Source organism: Rhinoderma darwinii, chromosome 2 (assembly GCF_050947455.1).
Source record: "Rhinoderma darwinii isolate aRhiDar2 chromosome 2, aRhiDar2.hap1, whole genome shotgun sequence".
NCBI lineage: Eukaryota > Metazoa > Chordata > Amphibia > Anura > Rhinodermatidae > Rhinoderma > Rhinoderma darwinii.
Window position 1 is genome coordinate 406,880,285 of NC_134688.1, and position 22,192 is coordinate 406,902,476.

At 40.7% G+C, this 22,192-nt stretch overlaps 1 protein-coding gene across 2 annotated transcripts in view; it reads left to right on the forward strand.

Moving 5' to 3' along the window:
- The window catches only part of VTN (vitronectin), a 37,248-nt gene extending 17,318 nt beyond the window's left edge, over nt 1–19,930 (forward strand). For both annotated transcript variants that reach the window (XM_075854148.1, XM_075854149.1), the window contains 6 exons: nt 2,467–2,709; nt 2,896–3,035; nt 8,100–8,256; nt 11,805–11,957; nt 17,397–17,699; nt 19,287–19,930. In XM_075854148.1, the coding sequence (XP_075710263.1) occupies nt 2,467–2,709; nt 2,896–3,035; nt 8,100–8,256; nt 11,805–11,957; nt 17,397–17,699; nt 19,287–19,414 (1,124 nt within the window). In that variant the 3' untranslated portion in view covers nt 19,415–19,930. The remainder of the gene's footprint in view (nt 1–2,466; nt 2,710–2,895; nt 3,036–8,099; nt 8,257–11,804; nt 11,958–17,396; nt 17,700–19,286) is intronic.
- The last annotated feature ends 2,262 nt before the right edge of the window (nt 19,931–22,192 follow it).

The following is a 22,192-nucleotide window of genomic DNA, read 5'->3' on the forward strand; positions in this document are numbered from 1 at the left end:
AAAGGAATAAGTCATGAATAAAGGTGAGTTTGTTGCACACGGACCGAGAGTTCCAGAGAGCACAGTTAAAAGAGACAGGAGAAGACATACAAGGAATGGTAAGAAGATTTGCAGGGTTTCTATGTGTGGCAGGTAAGTGGTTGAGCTTGGCAGAAGAAAAGGGAGGCCCAGGGTTGGGAGAGATGTCCCCTGCAGCTAATAGCAGGAGAATGGAGAGAGACAGCAGATGGTTCTGTGATTTATGAGAGCGTTTTTTATGTTGGGCAGTGGGATGAGATGGGTTAAGTTGACTGAGGAAAGTGAATAGTGAATGGGAGCTGTACATGGGTGAGGCCAGGAGAGAAGGACTGATGTGGACTGTTTTTGAGCAAGTATTAAATGGGCGATAGGATTGAAAACCAAGAGCAGCTATAATGATGAGAGCGGTGGCAAACATGTCTGTTTACAGATAGTTAGAAATCTAATATTGAGAGCGTGGGCTAGTTTGTCTGGTTTGGTAATGCAGCTTACCTGTCACTGACCCTGTGCAACTGCCATGTATAACTGCCAGGACACTTTGACAGTATGACACTTTGACAGTATGACACTTTGACAGTATGACACTTTGACAGTATGACACTTTGACAGAGATGACTTCTGCCGTCGTGCCCCCCTGCACGAGTGCCTTCCCCATATGCTACATCTAAATTTATAGGGGAGTAGATGCTCAGATCTAGGCCTAATTAAGCTCGTTCAGCTATTAATCAAATCAACTAGACACATGAGGTGAAAAGCTATGCAGAGATAAACAAACAAACTAGCAGGTCTGGATGATCATAAAACTTAACGACGATCAAACACTTTGACAAAACTTTGAGATAACATTAGACTATATAGCAAGACAGGAAAGCAGAGTACCATAAAATAAAAGTTTCAGCTTTTTGAAATGCAGCTACAGCAGGGATGAGGTTCATGCAGGAATGAAATGGATTATATACCATAAAATAAAAGTTTCAGCTTTTTGAAATGCAGCTACAGCAGGGATGAGGTTCATGCAGGAATGAAATGGATTATATACCATAAAATAAAAGTTTCAGCTTTTTGAAATGCAGCTACAGCAGGGATGAGGTTCATGCAGGAATGAAATGGATTATATACCATAAAATAAAAGTTTCAGCTTTTTGAAATGCAGCTACAGCAGGGATGAGGTTCATGCAGGAATGAAATGGATTATATACCATAAAATAAAAGTTTCAGCTTTTTGAAATGCAGCTACAGCAGGGATGAGGTTCATGCAGGAATGAAATGGATTATATACCATAAAATAAAAGTTTCAGCTTTTTGAAATGCAGCTACAGCAGGGATGAGGTTCATGCAGGAATGAAATGGATTATATACCATAAAATAAAAGTTTCAGCTTTTTGAAATGCAGCTACTTCACTACAGAATAAAAGTCATCTAAAGTTTACTTTTCCATTAGATGTTTTGCCAGGGAATGTTGTATTGCACATCCCCCATTAAAATGAATGGCCATGTATAAAAGACATATATGGTTATGCGAAGTTCTCCAGAGGTGAGTTTTCTATGGGCATCTTAGCACTGTAGCCTTGCAACTCTGGGGTTCTGGGTTTGAATCCAGCTAAGGACAACATATGCCTGAAGTTTGTATTTTCTAGCCATGTTTGCATGGGTTTTTAAAATGACATATGAGACACAGCCGGCAAGTCACCCTAATTAAAACTGCCCTCACGATCTTACATTGGACCTACCTGGTACGGGAATTCTTCCAACAAAACTTACCACAACATCTTACCCTTTTGCTTGCCGCAATTTACCATATATGGCGGTGCTATAGAGAGATCCAACATTATCTCTAACTTTGGATCCACCTCTTTAAGCTACCTACAATATGTTTACTAGGTGACAAGCTGTTGTGTATTGCCAACATGTATAGCACTTGTATATGAAATTCAGGTCAACTCTATTGTTTCCTGAAAACCGTACCCTAGAAGTAGGTGGAATACTTGAATCAGGAAAAAATTAAACATTACTTAAGACTAATACTTAAGAAGACTTAGGCCCTGTTCACGCGGCATGTTTGCGTGCCGAAAAACGTGTCAAAAACACATGATTTAAGCTTGACATCATTGTTAGTGCATACGACACATTTTTTACGCCAGCGTACTGAAAAACGCATCGCGTAAAAAAAAAAACATCAGGGCATTTCTTTGGTGCGTAAAACGCTCCTCATTTCCATTGTCAATGGGAGTCCTAATTACCCACCAAAAAAACATGCAGAAAGCAGGCACAAAACGCGTAAAAAAACCAGACAAAAATTTTAAAAAAACGCCTGTGTTTTGAAAAGCACGTTACAAAAACGCTAGCTTTTTGACACGTTTACACATTGTTTTTTTTATCTCTGTTGGCCTAAAACTGTTGACAGGTGAATGACAAAACATTAGCTGGATGTAAGTTCTTCTGTTTCAGAGACACGAGGAGATGTTTTTGACATTCCTGAAGATCACGTAAATTTGGATTCTTTTGACTTCACCACGGATCAAGCGTTTACAACACCTGCAGATGAGCTGGTGGAATCTACTTCTGTAACACAGACTGAGCAGACCTCTATAACACCTCCTGTAATAGAGGAGAGTCCCGAGGAACTATGTAGTGGGCAACCCTTTGATGCTTTCACTAACTTAAAAAATGGTTCCATTTATGCTTTCCGAGGTAAGGATACAAAATAACATAACTTGGGTTTAGTGATGTAAGTATATGTGATATTTCGTAACATCTTTTGGGTGCTTATACCAGTTTTAGTTTACATTACAATCAGTATATTTATATGTTTCATGAAAAATTGTCACCTAAAATACAAAAACTTGTGCTCAGAGTTGTTATTTTTATCCTTTAAAGGGAAATACTTTTATGAACTTGATGATAAACGCGCACTGGATGGATACCCAAAACTTATAAAGGATGTGTGGGGTATAGAAGGTCCAGTAGATGCTGCTTTCACTCGCACAAACTGCCAGGGGAAGACTTATATTTTTAAGGTGGGAATATCATTTTCTATTTCAATATTTTTTATTAATGGTTTTGTAAAACACAAAAATGTAAAAGTGCACTCGAAACCAGCTGACAAATATATTGAAAAGCACGGTGTACAAAAGCTACCAACAATGACACTTTAAAAAGTAAAAAGATTGAGCATGTGAAGAATTAAACTGTACAACAAAACCAAAAGCATAAAAGATAATCAGGAAGTTGGAGTTAGCAAAATAGAGGAAGTATTGATGGTTGGAAAGGGAGAAGTGAGATTAAAATTAGTTCCCATCCTTGAACACTATTTCATTCAACATACATTGTTCTAACATTCTGTGGTGATTAAGTTCTTAATATATCTTTATAGGAGTTGGAGCTTTGTTTTTCTGATCTAGAGCTCCAAAACACTTGCATAGACATAATAACATTCTGGCTGCCTGGAGCTACCACTAGGGGGAGCTTAAGAGCTTACTACATATGATTTATACATTAATCAATGATAAAACAGTATGCAGTAAGATAGTAGGGAGCCAAACTTTTAGCAGTTAACTCTTTGCCTTTGCAGGTTATTTGCAGCTCTATATAAATAAACATGGAACTTTGAACGCTATAAAGATATATTATGATAATTATTAAAAATTATTGTTAATAATTTATCAGCATAGAATATTAGAACTAAAAACGACATGTTGTTAAAAGATTGAAATTCACTTTCAGGCTGGGTTCACACGACCTATTTTCAGACGTAAACGAGGCGTATTATGCCTCGTTTTACGTCTGAAAATAGGGCTCCAATACGTCGGCAAACATCTGCCCATTCATTTGAATGGGTTTGCCGATGTACTGTCCTGACGACCTGTAATTTACGCGTCGTAGTTTGACAGCTGTCAAAAGACGACGCGTAAAATTACAGCCTCGTCAAAAGGATTGCAGGACACTTCTTGGGACGTTTTTGGAGCCGTTTTCTCATAGACTCTATTGAAAACAGCTAAAAAAAAGGCCAAAAAAACGGCGCAAAGACGGCGCGAAGAACGTGAGTTGCTCAAAAAACGTCTGAAAATCAGGTGCTGTTTTCCCTTGAAAACAGCTCCGTATTTTCAGACGTTTTTGGCTCAGCGTGTGAACATACCCTCATCATGGAAAAGTCAAGGAGGCCCTAAAAACTAGCAATGGTGCCAAGTTTCTCTAGACAGTATAGTGAATTGACCTTATTGAGCAAATGAGTGTCTAGGAGCACCATTTTGGGGTAATGAGAAGCTTGTTATTATGTTTATTCAAATTATTAAAGGGGTTGTCTCATTAAGACTTCGTTCACATCAGTGTTAGGGCTCCGTTCATGGGTTCCGTCGGAGCTGTCCGTCAGGGGAACCCTGACTGAGCGGAACCCTGACTGAAAGAAACAAAAACCATAGGTTTGCATTTGCATCACCATTGATTTCAATGGTAACGTATCCGGTACAAATGGTTTCCGTTTGTCACCATTGCGCAATAGTTCCATCGTTTTGCCGGAAGCAATACCGTACCTGACTACGCTATTCATTCCGTCAAAACAACGGAACCCTTAATCAACGGTGACAAACGGAAACAATTTGCACCGGATCTGTCACCATTGAAATCATTGGTGATGCAAACGGAAACCTATGGTTTTTGTTTGTTTCAGTCAGGGTTCCGTTCAGTCAGGGTTCCCCCGACGGAAAGCTCAGACGGAACCCCTGACACAGATGGGAACGTAGCCTAAGGGTATGTTCACACTCTTAACAAAAAACGTGTGAAAATACTGAGCTGTTTTCCAGGGAAAACAGCTCCAGATTTTCAGACGTTTTTTGAGCAACTCGCGTTTTTCGCAGCGTTTTTTACGTCCGTTTTTGGAGCTGTTTTCATTGGAGTCTATGAGAAAACGGCTCCAAAAACGTCCCAAGAAGTGCCCTGCACTTCTTTTGACGAGGCTGTAATTTTACGTGCCGTCTTTTGACAGCGACGCGTAAAATGACAGGTTGTCGGCACAGTACATCGTAAGATCCATTGAAAGCAATGGGCAGATGTTTGCCGACGTATTGGAGACGTCTTTTCAGACGTAATTTGAGGCGTAAAACGCCTCCATTACGTCTGAAAATAGGTCGGGTGAACCCAGCCTTACACTCATGAACCGCTTATTAAAAAGAACCCGGCTGATTGTCATTGGTCCAGCTTCTCAAACAGCTTCTATTGCTGGGGAATCTGGGGTCAGAGTCGCTCTCCATTTTGACACGTAATAGGGCGTATTTACAGAGGTTGTCGTGTAAGACAATCATTTTAAGGGGCATATGTAAAAGTACAGCTGACAGGCATAAGAGAGTGGGGGGTTATGCATATACTGTACATTCTCTCCCATCTGGAGGCATGGAGGAAGCGATAAAGCATACTAATGTCATCCTCTGAGATACATGCAAAAGCTTCAGGATCTACATAGTTAAGTTATCTGTTTTTTTGTTGGCGAGAAAGGGAATGGGACATTTGAGTTGATAAGTGTCGTGCACATTGGAGTAGTGAGTATAGTCTGTGTTCATATATCTCAAAGTGTCTTGGACTGGGGGGATCCATGCAAACTGCCTTTTATTAGGAGTATGTATATGTATATATATATATATATATATATATATATATATATATATATATATATATACAGTACTGTGCAAATGTTTTAGGCAGTTGTGGAAAAATGCTCCAAGGTAAGAATGCTTTCAAAAGTAGAAGAGTCAATATTTTTTTTTAATCAATCAGCAAAATGCAGAGTGAATGGACAAAAGAGAAATCAAATCAATATTTGGTGTGACCACCCTTTGCCTTCAAGACAGCATCAGTTCTTCTAGGTACACTTGCCCACTGTTTTTGAAGGAACTCGGCAAGGATGTTGTTCCAAACAATCTTGGAGAACTAACCACAGATCTTCTGTAGATGTAGGCTTCCTTAAAACCTTCTGTCTGTCCATGTAAACCCAGACAGACTCCATGATTTTGAAATCAGGGCTCTGTGGGGGTTATATCATCACTTACAGGGATCCTTGTTCTTCTTTACACTGAATATAGTTCTTAATCACATTGGCTGTATGTTTGGGGTCTTTTCCTGCTGCAGAGTAAATTTGGAGGCAGTCAGATTCCTCCCTGATGGTATTGCATGATGAATAAGTATCTGCCTGTATTTCCCAGCATTGAGGACACCATTAATCCCCAACTCCATTTGCTGAAATGCAGCTACAAACTTGCAAGGAACCTCCACCATGCTTCACTGTTGCCTGCAGACACTCATTATTGTACCGCTCTCCAGCCCTTTGGCAAACAAACTGCCTTCTGTTACAGCCAAATATTTTAACATTTTGACTTATCAGTCCAGAACACCTGCTGCCATCTTTCTGCACCCCAGTTCCTATGTTTTCATGTATAGTTGAGTCCATTGGCTTTGTTTCCATGTCAAAGGTATGGCTTTTTGGCCGCTATTCTTGCATGAAGACCACTTCTGTCCAGTTTCTCTGAACAATAGAGCGGTGTACCTGGGTTCCACTGGTTTATGCCAGTTTTGAGCTGATGGCACAGCTGGACATCTTCCGATTTCGAAGGGAAGTAAGCATGATGTGTCTTTGATCTTCTGCACTAAGTTTCCTTGGCCGACCATTGCATCTAGGGTCCTGAACGTTGCCCGTTTCTTTGTTCTTCCTCAAAAGAGCTTGAACTGCACATCTTGAAACCCTAGGCTGCTTTGAAATATTTGCCTTTGAGAGACCTTGCTAATGCAGTATAACCACCTTGTGTCTTATGGCTATGCTCAGTCGTGCCATGGTGGACCTATGACATGAAACAGTCTTCCACAACCTCACCTTTGTAACAGAGTTTGGCTGTTCATCATCCAGTTTTGAGCCTCCTACACAGCTGTTTCTGATACAGTTAATGACTGTTTCAACCTACATATGAAAATGAAGATCATCATCACCTGTTTGGTATAATTGGTTAATCATACACCTGACTATAATCCTACAACATCCATGACTTTGTGCAAGTGTACCTAGAAAAATTGATGCTGTTTAGAAGGCAAAGGGTGGTCACACCAAATTTTGATTTGGTTTAAATTTCTCTTCTGTTTATTCACTTTGTCTTTTGTTAATTAATAACAAAAAAACTATTAACACTTCTATTTTTGATAGCATTCTGAATTTGTCCCCTTTATGGAAATGTAGTATCCCTCTTGGTCATGCAAGCATTGGTTTGTTTAAAGGGAATGTTTTAAGCTAGCACTATTATTATAAAAAACCTGGAACCAAGTATTATAATGAGTGCGTGAGAAGTAGAGAACATGTGTGTGGAAAAATATGTGAGCCCTAAAATGTAGTGATAGAGAAATGAGGGCTATTCAGCTTTGACAAAATCTGGGTGGTGTAATTGGAAATGCAAAAAAAGAACCAGAAGACAATTTTCCTCATCTTAGGGAAAAAATCCTTTAAAGAAAGGCGTCCAAACCCCTTTCCATGACAACTTCCTCTGGCAGAGAGTTCAATAGTCTCACTGCACTTACAGTAAAGAATCCCCTTCTACAGTATGTTGGTGTAAAAACCTTCTTTCCTCTGCCCACTTGTTATATAGTTATTAGATTGCCCCTTAGCCGTTTTAACTCAAATTATGATATATGTTTTTGGGGTACAATAGTCAACCCTTTTTTTGTTTATTAGTTTGGTTGCCCACCTCTGAACCAGCTGTAACTCTGCTAGGTCTTTCTGGTGCACTGGAGCCCAAAACTGTACACAATATTCCATGTGTGGTCTGACTAATGATTTGTATAGAGGTAAATTTATGATCTCATCATGTGCATCTATGTCAATTATTGCCTTGGCAGCAGCTGCCTGGCTTGTCTTATTTGCCTTGGCAGCAGCTGCCTGGCATTGATTGTTACATTTCAGTTTGCTGTTGAATGAGATCCCCAAGTCCATTTTTTTTTTTTTTACTTAAATACACAAATGTTATAATTATAACATGCTATAATACATTTGTTCGTATTAAACTACTGGAAACCCCTTTAAGCCATAGTTGATTGCCCACCTGCTTTTATAGGGTACTCAATATTGGCGGTTTTCTGACGGCGTCCTGGACTCTGGATTCCCCAATATCATTAACGACGGTTTTTCAAACATTCCGGATGATATTGATGCAGCCTTTTCTCTTCCAGCCAGTAATTATCAAGGCACTGAAAAAGCATACTTCTTCAAAGGTAATTTTCACCAACACCAAGATACCTTTAAGTATTGTCAAATACCACATAATTTTGGTGATATTTGCAGAGCATATTTGTTCAAGAATGACATATAAGAATCCTGTTCTACAAACCTTTTGTAAATAATGGTATATTAGTGTTTCCCCCTTTACCCAATATACTTATTTTATTGGATTTTCTCCCATTATGAGCCTGAGTGATCCGGTAATAGACCAAAGAAGATGTATGGAAGGCGTGAGGAGTTTTACAACATCCTAATGCACCATAGGTAGTATACAGTGGTTGCAATTGGTGGTCAGTAGTCTGCTGACAGACATTCTGCATTGTCTGTCTACTTTCTCTCATAAAACTTTTTCAGATAATAGCATATTAGGGCAAAATAGTCATACACAACTAACAGAATAGGGCACTACTCTGCCTGTGACTCCTGCCAGTGTAATTACCATTGACAGTAGGAAAGATATCAGGATTTCTAGCTGCTCTATAGTGAAAATTTACATAATGAAAGAAGAAAAAGAAGTAACCTCTGGCATTGTCTGGAGGATCTGTTCCCTACCCTATGATTATTTCATAGGGAGAGAAAAAAGTGTAACAGATCCTCTTTAAAGGGGTTTTCCTATGAAGGATCTTTATGACATATCCACAGGATATGTCATAAATGTCAGATAGATGCGGGTCCCACTTCTGAGACCCGCACCTAACTCTCGAACAGGGCCCCCTAAATCCCGTTCTACCTTTTTGTGCACACGCTGCCTCCCGGCCACTTACTGATTACATGGTCGGGAGTTATGGAAACAGCGTAACTTGCTGATCTACGCTGTTTTCATAACTCCCATAGTAGTGAATGGCAGTCACCGAAGCAGCGTAGCATGCAAGCTGCGCTGTTTCCGTAACTACTATTCAGTTCTATGGGAGTTACAGAAACAGCGTAGCTCAGCAAGTTACGCTGTTTCCATAACTCCCGACCATGTAATCAGTAAGTGGCCGGGAGGCAGCGTGAGCACAAAAAGCTAGAACAGGGTTTAGGGGGCCCCGTTCTAGAGATAGGTGCGGGTCCCAGAGGTGGGACCTGCATCTATCTGACATTTATGACATATCCTGTGGATACCCCTGAGGAAGCCACTTGTTGGCGATACGCGTGGGGCTTTTTCTCTTCCTCCCTCTCCCCTAAAACGGTTCTCACACAGGACATGCTGATCTCATGCTAATTTTGATGTAAAATTTTTGTCCTTGTTCCTTTATCTTTGGCATTCGAACGTCTGCTCTAGGGGTTTAGGTGAGTTAGTGGGAGTTACTACTTTGTTTGCCACTTATCATGGTGGTCTGTCTCCCCTTCCCATTGACTTGTATATGGCATTCTCTATGCCGTTTTTAAATGTTTTTAACCTCTGCATAGCATACTGAGTTCTAATCAAATAAAATATATTTTGGATATTCACATAGCTATTCCATGACTTATTGGTTTTTGCCTTATACATACCCATTCTTTGGTTTCGATATCCTGTGGATATGTCATAAATGTCCTTCATGGGAAAACCCCTTTAAATGAAATGTCTGTTCTGCCATCTAGTGGTCTGCAATGAATTATACAATATACTAGTCTATTAATACCAACTCACATATTCCTACACAGGCCAGTAGGACTAAATCATGTAAGGCTAGGTTTACATACATAGATTTTGACTTCCCCAAAAAATGTACTAGAACTTAACATGTAAAAAATTCGTCCCTATTTTTTAAAGTAATGTAACATCAGAAAAAAAAAATTTTTTTTTTTTTTATGTGCATGTATATTTTACAAAATCCTGAAATCTTCACCTTGGCCACTAAGCCTCACAACAGACTGACACTTCCTGTTCTGTAGAGATCATGTCTCAGCAGTCATCTCATTATCATCACAGGCAGGATTACAATAAAAGGTAACACCTATATCAGACAGCTGGAGGCAGATAACACAGGATCCACAATTGACAATAGGAGAATGGGATAGTTCAGCTCCTCCTCTCCTTCCCTGCACACTGAGGGTATGTTCACACGGCCTATTTTCGGACGTTTTTCGGGCCGTAAACGCCCGAAAAATCGGAAGCAGAACGCCAACAAACATCTGCCCATTGATTTCAATGGGAAAAACTGCGTTCTGTTCCGACGGGCCGTTTTGAAAAACAGCCGCGTAAAAAAACTGCCGCGAAAAAGAAGTGCAGGTCACTTCTTGGGACATTTTTGGAGCAGTTTTTCATAGACTCTATTGAAAACAGCTCCAAAAACGTCTGTAAAAAACGCTGTAAAAATCGCAAGTTGCTTAAAAAACTTCTGAAAATCAGGAGCTGTTTTCCCTTAAAAAGAGCTCCGTATTTTCAGACGTTTTCGGTTAAGCGTGTGAACATACCCTGACACTGAGCATGCCCACAACACTCTCCCATAGACAATAATAGGTCATGTTATGCATTAGTTTTCTTATGCCTGTTGTAAAGCACATTTTTGGAACTGATGTTGCAGCAATTCAGCCAGTACGACTGCCCTAATAATCATGTAAAGAAAATTTAATATATACAATCTGAAGATTAAGACACATTAGAAAAAAAGAGCATATTTCAGTATATATTTTTAAGTAGTAAAAAAATTAAGATGATACAGCCTGCAGCTGCTTGAGCTGTATGGACATGTTGTTGGAGAAAACAAACTAGCGCAAAGTAAAACTGGAGAATTTGTGTATAGCATCCATTTGAGTTGTAAGTCCCATTTCTCTAAGGCCTTATGTACTGACCCTTTGCATTATGGACGATAATATAGTGTGCATCAAAGAAACAGTCCATATTGTGTGCTTTATATCACACCAAAGCAGTGCTTCTAGGGGAAGATACAGTCCGATATAAGGCAACTTTTTTTTAATGCAAAGTCACAGGGATCCCAAATATGATCGCGTGCACGACACTTGAGGAACATTGGAATGTGAAAATGTTTGCTTTAGGCAATTGCAAACTTAATTTTTTTAAATAAATTTCCCAATTTGTTTCTTTATACATACACATTCATACACAACACAGACTTCAATGTGTGCAGCATGACACATCGGGGCAAATTTGTTAGGACTGGCCTTTCATACCCCAGTCTTAATCGAAAGTGTGCTGGAGTAGGATTTGGCACATCTCTGGCCATCCGTGCACCAGAAAGTCAAACCAAGCCAGCCATGAGCTGGCATAAATTTGCTCTATAATTGACATCAAATTCTGGCGGAAATTATAGTAAATTTGTTGAGCCTTGGTGGCCACGCCTTCCTGCCATGCCCTGCCCACTTTTGGAAAAGTTTTATGAGCAGATTAAAAAAATGAAAAAGTTGCCAATTTTTTGCACAAAATACAAATGACCTACGCCAATACATTAGCATAGAGTGTTTGATAAATTCCCCCTATCATGTCCATGCTCAATTTTTATAACATGTATATTAAAAAGTGTTAACCATTTGTTAAAACTTTAGAACCTATTTTTTTGCATAATATTTATTATTATTTTTACGTAATCTATAAATCCATGTCTCTTTACTATAGGTAGTCGGTATTGGCAGTATGAATTCAAAAACCAACCCACCCTAGAAGAGTGCATGGCCTCATCCCCATCAGAGACATTCACACGATATGTAATGATCCAGTATGATAGCTGGGAACGAGACCTTGACTTTGTCTTTGGAGGGTGGTTTAGAGGTAAGTCTGCAAAAACCAAGCTGGCCAATATTCATGTAATATATACCAATTTTGGTTTGTAGTTGAGTATAACACTTCTACCTTCCCAATTCCTAATCCATTCAAAATTATGTCTGAGGTGCAGTTGCCATTAGTTATCAGACACAAGAGGTTTTTGTTTTTTTTGTTACAATTTCTTTTTCTAAAAATTCAATAATTTGTAAAATAGTTGTGCACGATGAGGACCTGTTCACATCTGCGTTGGTATTTCCATTGTCCTGCTCCGTCATAGGAGTAGTACAACGAAAATACCGAAATACTGTTATACGACTGACATCACCACCAGCGGCCAATGGAACCCATTGACTTTAATTGGTTCTGTCGGCTTTGCGTCGGGGTGTCCGTTATTTTACTGGAAGCAATAGTGCAGCATGTTGCGCTATGGCTACCGGTATTTTCAGCCGTATCTGCGACGGAGGCTCCTAACGGAACCTCCTACCCAGATGTGAATAGGCCCTTACAATCATGCATGAGATGTAAACATACTAATATAAGCTATATATAAGGGGAAAATACCTAATCTCTTAAACATATAACACTACTCAAAACCAAGTGTCACGATCTGTGGATATGTGGACACACCGGGCCATACTGCCGTAGCGGGATAGCAGCTGGCCAAACAGTGTACCAAGTCAATGTCTATATAGTCCAAGCAAAAGGGTACCTGTAGTAGTTCAGACAGTAGTAACGGCTAGGCTCAGATGGGACATTGGCAGTAGACACCAGGCGTGGTGTAACACAGCAGGCGTGACCGATGGCACAACATGACTCCAACTTTCTAAGGCACAGGAACAATGGTAGCACGGGATACAGGATACAGGTAGCAGGTACGGGAACACTGGAACAGGATAACACTAAGGGACCATTTGCAAGACTAACACGGGTAAACACAACAATGCTCAGGCAATGAGTGAAAGGGCAGAGCCCTTTTTATAGTCCAGGGTGATCATGGGTTAATTGATGATTATTTTCATGTGTGCGCGCTGGCCCTTTAAGGCCAGGCACGAGCGTACGCGCGCACCCTACGGGACACAGCAGAACCGGGCGGAAGTGAGCGCTGACGTCTCCTGGGGAGGAGATGCAGTCCATCGCTCACAGATCCATGGCTGCAGCCGTCGGGGAGTGAGTAATCCAGACGATCCGCGGCCATGGACGCTACACAAAGCCCAGCAACCCATTATCAGATTTCCAGACCCAGTATTACCTGTCTATGAATGGTAACTAACTGTTACTTAATCAAAATTCTTTAGATTTTTTTTTATTCTGACCTGTTGACATTGATGTCCTATTGATGGTTTAAAAAAAAAAGTGTTGATCTAGACTAGTGCCTATATTATAGAGTAGCCATTTGTGTTTTCTCCACATCATAGTGGGCGCCCTTTACTACAAATGAGCACTAAGTATCAGAATAAATTGGCCTTACCTACTATACGGTGGTATTTTTTCAGTACTTCATGGCAGCATTATTTAAGCACAGTAATGTAGTATTATTTCAGCATTTTATAATGAATGTAGTGCTGTATGGTTATATGTGTGACAATTTCATAGATACAGAGTTTCATTGATCATGCATTATGCACTCTTTGTGTCGCTGTATGGTGCCTATCATGGTGATATTCTCCCCAAGAGGCATTTCAGCACACATTGCTACAATGCCTGTTAAATGTATTCATTTGAAGTCCCGGCTGTTAAAGAGGACCTGTCACTAGGTCATAAAAGTTGTACTGATTTACTGACCTGAATAGCTAGGTTCGCTTTAAAGAGGCTCTGTCACCACATTATAAGTGCCATATCTTGTACATGATGTGATCGGCGCTGTAATGAAGATTACAGCAGTGTTTTTTATTTAGAAAAACGATCATTTTTGACTGAGTTAAGACCTATATTAGCTTTATGCTAATGAGTTTCTCAATGGACAACTGGGCGTGTTTTACTTTTTGGCCAAGTGGGCATTGTGGAGAGAAGTGTATGACGCTGACCAATCAGTGACCAATCAGCGTCATACACTTCTCTCCATTCATTTACACTGCAGATAGCGATATAGCTATATCGCTATGTGCAGTTACATAAACACACTATAACGCTACTCATGTGTCATGACAATGAATATACATTACCTCCAGCCAGGACATGATGTGTATTCATTCTGCTAACCACTTCTGTAGCGTCTCTGTGAGTTACAGCACAGCGAGATCTCGCTGTGAATGACAGTTTACAGCGTAATCTCGCGAGACTACGCCTGCTGTGCTGTAAATCATAGAGACACTACAGAAGTGATCAGGAGAATGAATAGACATGACGTCCTGGCTGGAGGTAATGTATATTCATTTTCATGACACATGAGTAACGTTATAGTGTGTTTATGTGACTGCACATAGCGATATAGCTATATCGCGATCTGCAGTGTAAATGAATGGAGAGAAGTGTATGACACTGATTGGTCACTGATTGGTCAGCGTCATACACTCCTCTGTACAACGCCCACTTGGTCATATAGTAAAACTCGCCCAGTTGTCCATTGAGAAACTCATTAGCATAAAGCTAATATAGGTCATAACTCAGTCAAAAATGATTGTTTTTCTAAATAATAAACACTGCTGTAATCTACATTACAGCGCCGATCACATCATGTACAATATAGGGCACTCAGGGGCGTAGCTAAAGGCTCATGGGCCCGGGTGCAAGAATTCAGCTTGGGCCCCCCTACCACTCCCCAACACCACCATCATCATTATCATCAGACCCCTGCCCAGACGCTTTGCCCAACAGCCCCCATAGTATAATGCCCCCACACAGTATAATGCTCCCATAGCTGCCCCCACACAGTATAATTCCCCCCCATAACAGCCCCATACGATATAATGCTCCCCATATCAGCCCCCATGCCATATCTGCCCCCCATGCAGTATAATGCCCCCCACACAATATCAGCCCCCCCCATACAGTATAATGCCCCTATATGTGCATAATAAAAAAAATAGCATAATTACTTACCTATCCCCGTTCCTACGCCGGGTGAAGGATCCTTCGCCTCCTCCGGTCTGTGCTATGAGTGACTCAGCGCAGACAGGCGCGATGATGTCGCTACATCCCGCCTGCCTGCGTCGAGCCGCTCAGGGCACAGTGAATGCTGGATCAAGGAGATGCCAGCTCCTTGCTCTAGGATTGAATGGAACCGGGACCTCGGTGAGTGACTCGCGACCCCCCGGAGGTCTTCACACGAACCCCCAGGGGGACGCGACCCACAGTGTAGGGATGTCACGATACCAAAATTTGGACTTTGATACCGATACTTCGTTTACAGTAATAAAAAAAAAAAGTTCTTTCGTTTTCTAATGTGAGGCACGAGGTGTGATGATGAATTTTGAATGTGCCTCACGTTAATAGTAATTAATCCCGTCATGTTTCTCAGTCATAATGGGTTAATATGTAAGGTACATGATGGGGTTAATTACTATTAATGTGAGGCACATGGAGGTTAAATTCATCACACCTTGTGCCTCACAATAAGTGATAGAAAGCAGTTTATTTTATTTTTTTACAGCGTACACATCACAAATAATGCAAAAAAATCGTTGTGCAGGTTATTACGGCCGCGCCAATACCCAATATGTGTATATTTTATGTATTGAGACCTATTTTAATGTTTATTGTAAAAAAGGTGAATGTGTGTTTTTTTTATTTAACATTACTTTATGTTTTTACTTTATTTTTAAACTTTAATGTACTGGCATATATCAGATATATGTCAGTACATTAGCCTGTGGACAGATAGCACACAGGCAGTTGTTAGGACATACCTCAGTATGCCCTAACAGGAAATATGGTAAGACAGCCCTGGGGTCCTTCAATAGACCCCAGGGCTGTCTGCCCATATATGGTATGGCCCTCGATCGCGTCACAGGAATTCCCCCCCCCCCTTCTCATTTTCCCCTGAATGCTGCAGTCGGCTTTGATTGCAGCATTCAGGAGAATAGCGGCGGAAATGAGAGGTTCCTCTGATCTCCGCCGTTATAGAGCGGGGCTGCGACTGTGTAATACAGTCTTTGCCCCGCTCCTGACAGTAAGTGCGCGCGCGGTCAGCATGAGGAGATGCTGCCGGCGCTGCACTAATGAGCGGCGGTTCAGGCACTGAAGACAGAACATGGGGGTGCCATGTTCTGTCTTCAGTGCCGCAGATCATTAGTGCAGCGCCGGCCGCATCATATCATGCTGACGGCGCGCACATGTCAGGACTCAGGAGCGGGGCAATGGCTGTATTACACAGCCGCAGCCCCGCTCTCATAGTCATGTGTACTATACTGTATTGTGAAGTTTGCGGTGGAGAGAGGAGGGGGGGCTGTGATTTAACGCCCCCCCCCCCTCCTCTCCACCGCAAACAGCACAATACAACACAATACATTACAAGGCATCACAACACAACACATTACATCACAATACATTACAACACAACACAGACTGCAGCTCACCTGGAGTCCTCGGCACCAACTCTTCCACTCCACTGTCCGGAAGACGTGTCACGTGACAACACGGTCACATGGTACACTAAGTGTACCATGTGACCGTAACCAGGAAGTGCCGGCTTTACGGCACAGATTTTTTTTGGAAGCATACAGTATGGCAACGGGGGCCCGTGGGCCCCCCAGGCTTAGGGGCCCGGTCGCAAGTGCGACCGCTGCGACCCCTATAGCTACGCCACTGAGGGCACTTATAATGTGGTGACAGAGCCTCTTTAAGCTCACAGAAGATTACCTAGACTGGACACAATTCTATCCAGCTGTGAGCTGAGAATAAGACTACAGTAGGTATATACCGATTTTCAGTCTGTGGATGCAAAAAATGATGTTTTTATCTGCTGACAGCAGACAAAGATCTTGAAAACGGTGAAGAATTAAAACACAAAGTATATTAGAAAGACTTTTTTTTATACTGTTTTGAAAGGGATTCTGACAGGTCCTTAATGGCAACTAAACCAATAACAGAGGCGGGTAGGGAACTTAAACATATGTTCAAACAAACTTTTATGCACATAGATGGACTTACTGTAGCATATAAATTTATGCAATTATAAGTGCCCTGAGGGCGGTCCTAAGTCCGGCAACTGCTCCCGCTCTCATGAGTAAACACCTCCCCCTTGGCATTGATTGGTGCCTCCATTGTTTGACTGATGACAGTGACATTTCTGAATGCAGCATTTCTGGACTTTTAGTATGAAAATGATTTGTGGCATGATCCCTTTAAGTTATTGATTTGTATATGGCATCCTGCTACTTTTAAGATTAAAGATCATGGAAACTAAACGCAATATCAGTTGCACATGATTTATATGCTGGAATCCCGTAATTATGTTATCCATTTTTTTTAATTACATTGATTCATAATCATATATATTCATTTCAGATAGCAATGAAGTTCCTCGCTATATAAAAAAAGACTGGAAAGGAGTTCCAAATGGAGTTGATGCTGTACTGCCAAGCAGATTATATGTCCCTGAAAAAAAAAAATCTGCTCTGCGTCGTAGTCGGAGGCGAAAGACCAACCGAAGAAAGAGCCGCAAGAGAAGGCCAAGCTGGAGTGATGCCTTTGAAATTCTAGATGACGTTTTAGCCTTCGATTATGATGAAGAGGATGATCCTGATTGGGTTCCTCCTGAAAGTCCGCCAAAATGCCAGCCAGTACAAAGTGTTTACTTCTTTAAAAATGGTGTGTACTATCCTAGAGCCTGCAGCTAGTTTTATTAGTGAGAATAGTTACCAAGAAGCAGTGAACAGGTGACTAAAACAAGATAAACCCAGTAAAAGCAGTGGAATTATTTTTTAGCTTATTGTGCTTTTATAGTACATTGGATCTAACCATAGACATATATGCCGAAAGTGCAGTGGTGTGAACATAGTCTAAGAAAGAAGTCCCCTGCTTTTCCTCCCCCATGTACCCTTAAAAAAATGTACATACAGTTGCAAGAAAAAATAATTACCTGGATTTCTGCATTGATTACTATTAACCCTTTGGCGACGCAGCCAAATTTTGTTTTTTCATTTTCTTTTTTCCTCCCTGCCTTCCAACAGCCATCATTTTTTATTTTTGCCGTTGACATGGCCGTATAAGTGCTTGTTTTTTGCGGGACAAGTTGTAGTTTTTAATGGCACCATTTATTGTACCATATAATGTATTGGGAAACAGAAATAAAAAATATTTGTGGGGTGAAATGGGCAAAAAACAGCGAATTCGGCATTGCTTTTTGGGTTTCGTTTTTACGGCATTCACCATGCAGTAAAAATGTCTTTGTTCTACGGGTTGAAACCATTACGGCGATACCAAATTTATATAGTTTTTTTTATGTTTTAATACTTTTACAAATAAACAACTTTTTTTTTTTTTTTAAAAAACAGTTTTTTATATTTTCGTTGATTGTGGTATGAGGACTTGTTTTTTGCAGGGCGAGCTGTTGTTTTTATTGGTACCATTTTGATCACCTTTTATTAAATTTTTTTGGGGGGAGCTAAGGTGGCAACAATCACAGCATTTTTCTTTTTTCTCCCAGCGTTCACTGTGTGGGATAAATGATATTATATTGTAATAGTTGGGACTTTTATTGATGCAGCAATACCAGTTATGTTAATTTCTAATTTTTTTAACATTACTTTAGGGGAAAAATGGGAAAAGGGAGCATTTTTTAACTTTTAAACTTTGTTTTATTTACTAGTCCCTCTAGGGAACCTGAACTAGCGATTGTTGGATTGCTTGCACGATATATTTCAATACTAATGTATTTCAGTATGTCGTTATTTTTACAGGCTCATATGCGAGCCCGCTCCATACTTCCCCTTGGCGGTTACCATGTACATGTACAAGGCATGTCGCCAAGGCGTTAGAATATGGTCCGATTGATTTGTAAGCCATAATTGTAGATAAACACAATCTGACTATACCATTAACACACAAACGATTGTACTGTTCATGTCTTTTAGGCATTATTCACGCGGTTTCTGTCCATGGTCATGTCAGGTGCACAGCTCGTTACAGTTACAGTATGTGTATCCTGTGTGTCCATCACATGACCAGGGAACATGCCAATGTCTAGTCCTCGGCCTTATCTTGATAGTGATCATAGACGTTTCATAACTAGAAAGAGATGGACCTGTTGACAGGACAACATTATGATTCTCAGCTATTGTTGAACTTTGCATCCCACAATGCATCACTCCCACTCATATTTTCTATCCCCACATATACTTATTATAAGTACTATTAACTAATGTAATGATTCCTTGTTTCTTTTTATTCCTACAGATAAATATTACCGTGTAAATCTCCAGACAAAGCGCGTGGACTATGTTTCTCCTCGCTACCCGCGATCCATTGCAGAATACTGGCTGGGATGCAAGAAATCTAAACTGGAAAAGAAGTCCAGAGGCTAATATTTTTCCCTAGCAATATATTCTATAAAAAAAAAAATTAACACTTAATTATTTCTGCCATATTACATTTGTAATTATATTACATAGATTGAAATGTTTATTGGTCAAACTACCCACCAGGGTTTATAAAGACAGGATTTATACTCTACGTGATTTTATTGCTATACCAAAATGATATCTATTTTTACATTATAAAGTGACTTTTTTTGATGAAATTTGGATACCAGTGACCATGATGTGATAGCCGCCAACCAATGACTTTCTAAACCAACATAAAAGTTATATTGCTATGACTTATAATACAATTTCTTTAAAGTTATCTTTAGAATTTTTTTAACTAAAGTTGGCCATACATGAGTGATTTTAGATGCCTGTGTTCTGAATAACTTATCATATACTGTAAAGGTTGTCACTTTAAACAACAACAACACCGTATGTTAAAATGTAAAATCACTGATCGCTCTCTGACTGGTCTGTGGCCTTGTCTGGGCTTCTAATAAAGGGATGCAGATCTGACGTTTGGCATGAACAACTTTCCAAGGACTAAACCAGTCAACGTCCCAAAAAATCCACACGGCAGATCAACTTTTTCACGAATATCTGTCTTCAGTCGATGTCTGTGAGCAGAAAATAGTTTAAATCTGCCTTTCGTAAAATCTGTAGTGTATAACCAGTATCACACCTAATGTTATCTGACAAATTGGAATAGAATTGGGTTTAACAGAAATGGATTATTTTGGAAGGAGAATATAATGCAAAGTGGAGTAACATTTTAAGGGCTTGTCCACACGTAACAGAATAGCTGCGTATTTTCCATCCGGAATTGTGGACGGAAAATATACACAGAATAAAGTAGCAGCAAAGTGGGTGTAAATGAGCAAATGTGATCCACACGCTGCGGAAAAATTCAGTCCTGAAATTGACCTGCGGTGCGGTTTTTTTTCGTTCCGCGGCATGTCAATTCCTGCTGCAGAAAGTGGACTGAATTACTGCGTTTTTCAGAGGCGATATCACAATTTCACAGACTTGAAAAAAACGCAGCAATATTCGCCCTATTTTCTGCAGTAAAAAACAGCTAATGGTGCGTTTTTTCCGCAGCGGATTGTCTGCTGGTTTAAGCGGAAATGCTGCACAAATTTTATACAGCAATTCCGTTACGTGTGGACAAGCCCCAAGATGGGTTGACCCTCTCCCAGTAAAAATCTAGTCAATTCAAGTTCCCTGTGCCAGGAATATATGAATTTACCATTTTTCTCAAACCTTACCAATTTCCTTATATAAAGCAGGGCCGGCCTTAGAATAGATGGTGGCATGTGCAAATTTTTTCTTTTGCGCTCCACCCCATCATAAATAAAATGCCCCATAAGAGTATAATGCCCCCACACAGTATATCACCCCACAAACCGTATAGTGCCCCCAACACAGTATAATGTCCCCCAAGCGTCCCCACAAAGTATGAATAATGCCTTGGAGGCCCGAGGAGTGAGTGTTGGTTGGTTCGCAGATACAAGTGAATGTGGCTGTCGCTAGCCCCGGGGACCCTTGGTGCTATCTACGCAACCGGGCTGCCCAGCCCATAATAGTTATGGGCTGGGCTACAGGGTGCCCTCATACCGCGGGTCCCGTAGCAGTCGCTACATGGCCCGCAGCACTGCCGGGTGCTTCAGAAACGCAAGGGGAGGGGAGCCAGTGCAGCGTCCCCTTCCTCTTGTTTTGGAGATGCGCCATGTGCGACCGCACAGGTCGCACACCCCAAAAGCCGGCCCTGATCAGCAGTAACAATAATCGAACTACATCTAGTTTATTCATTGGTTGATACATGGAGAGAGCTCAATCCCACCATGAGAGACTACACGTCAAATACTCATTCAATATCCTTCCAAACATCCAACCAAATCATATAAATGATCCCATTCAATTGAGCAGAAACTTCTTTGTCTAGTCACAATCCCCAATATATATAAAGGATGAACAATTTATCAATTTCAAATGCAGATAAATAAATGTTATCTCTGTGTCAGAAAGCAATCACCATGAGTTCATTTATCAGAGGTAATTGTTGAGCTCAATTGGTTTTAGTCAACTCTAAAAAAAAAAATAAATTTCTTTTTCCTTAAGGCTTCGTTTACATCTACGTTGCGGTCCCGTTCTGACATTCCATCGGAGCTTTCCGTCAGAACGGGACCCTGAACAGACACAAACTGACATGAACGGAAACCAGAGTTTTCTACGCTATTGCATTCGGCAAAACGACGGGTCCGATGCACAACAGACACAAATGAAAACCATGGACACCGGATCCGTCACCATTGAAATCTCAATGGTGATGGAAACGGAAACCTCTGGTTTCCGTTCGTGTCATTTTGTGTCTGTTCAGTGTCCCGTTCTGACGGAAAGCTCAGACGGAACATCAGAATGGGACCGCAACGCAGATGTGAACGAGGCCTTAGTCAGTTTCAATGTAAAAATTTGAAACATATATAGCAGGGATCTGTGGAAGTGAACAGAGGGCCAGCTGAATAGAGTTTGTTAGGAAGGTCATCCTAAGGCCGGATTCACACGAGCGTGTGCGTTTTGCGTTTTTCAGCTCCGTGTGTCAGCAGCATATGATGAGTGGCTGGGTGATTTTCGCGCAGCCGCCATCATTATGACACTCTGTGAATGAAAAACAGCTCCAAAAATGGCTCAAGAAGTGACATGCTCCTTTTTACGAGGCGTTTTTTTACGTGCCGTTTTTTAAAGCGGCGGCGTAAAAAAAAACCCTGTCTAAACGAAATG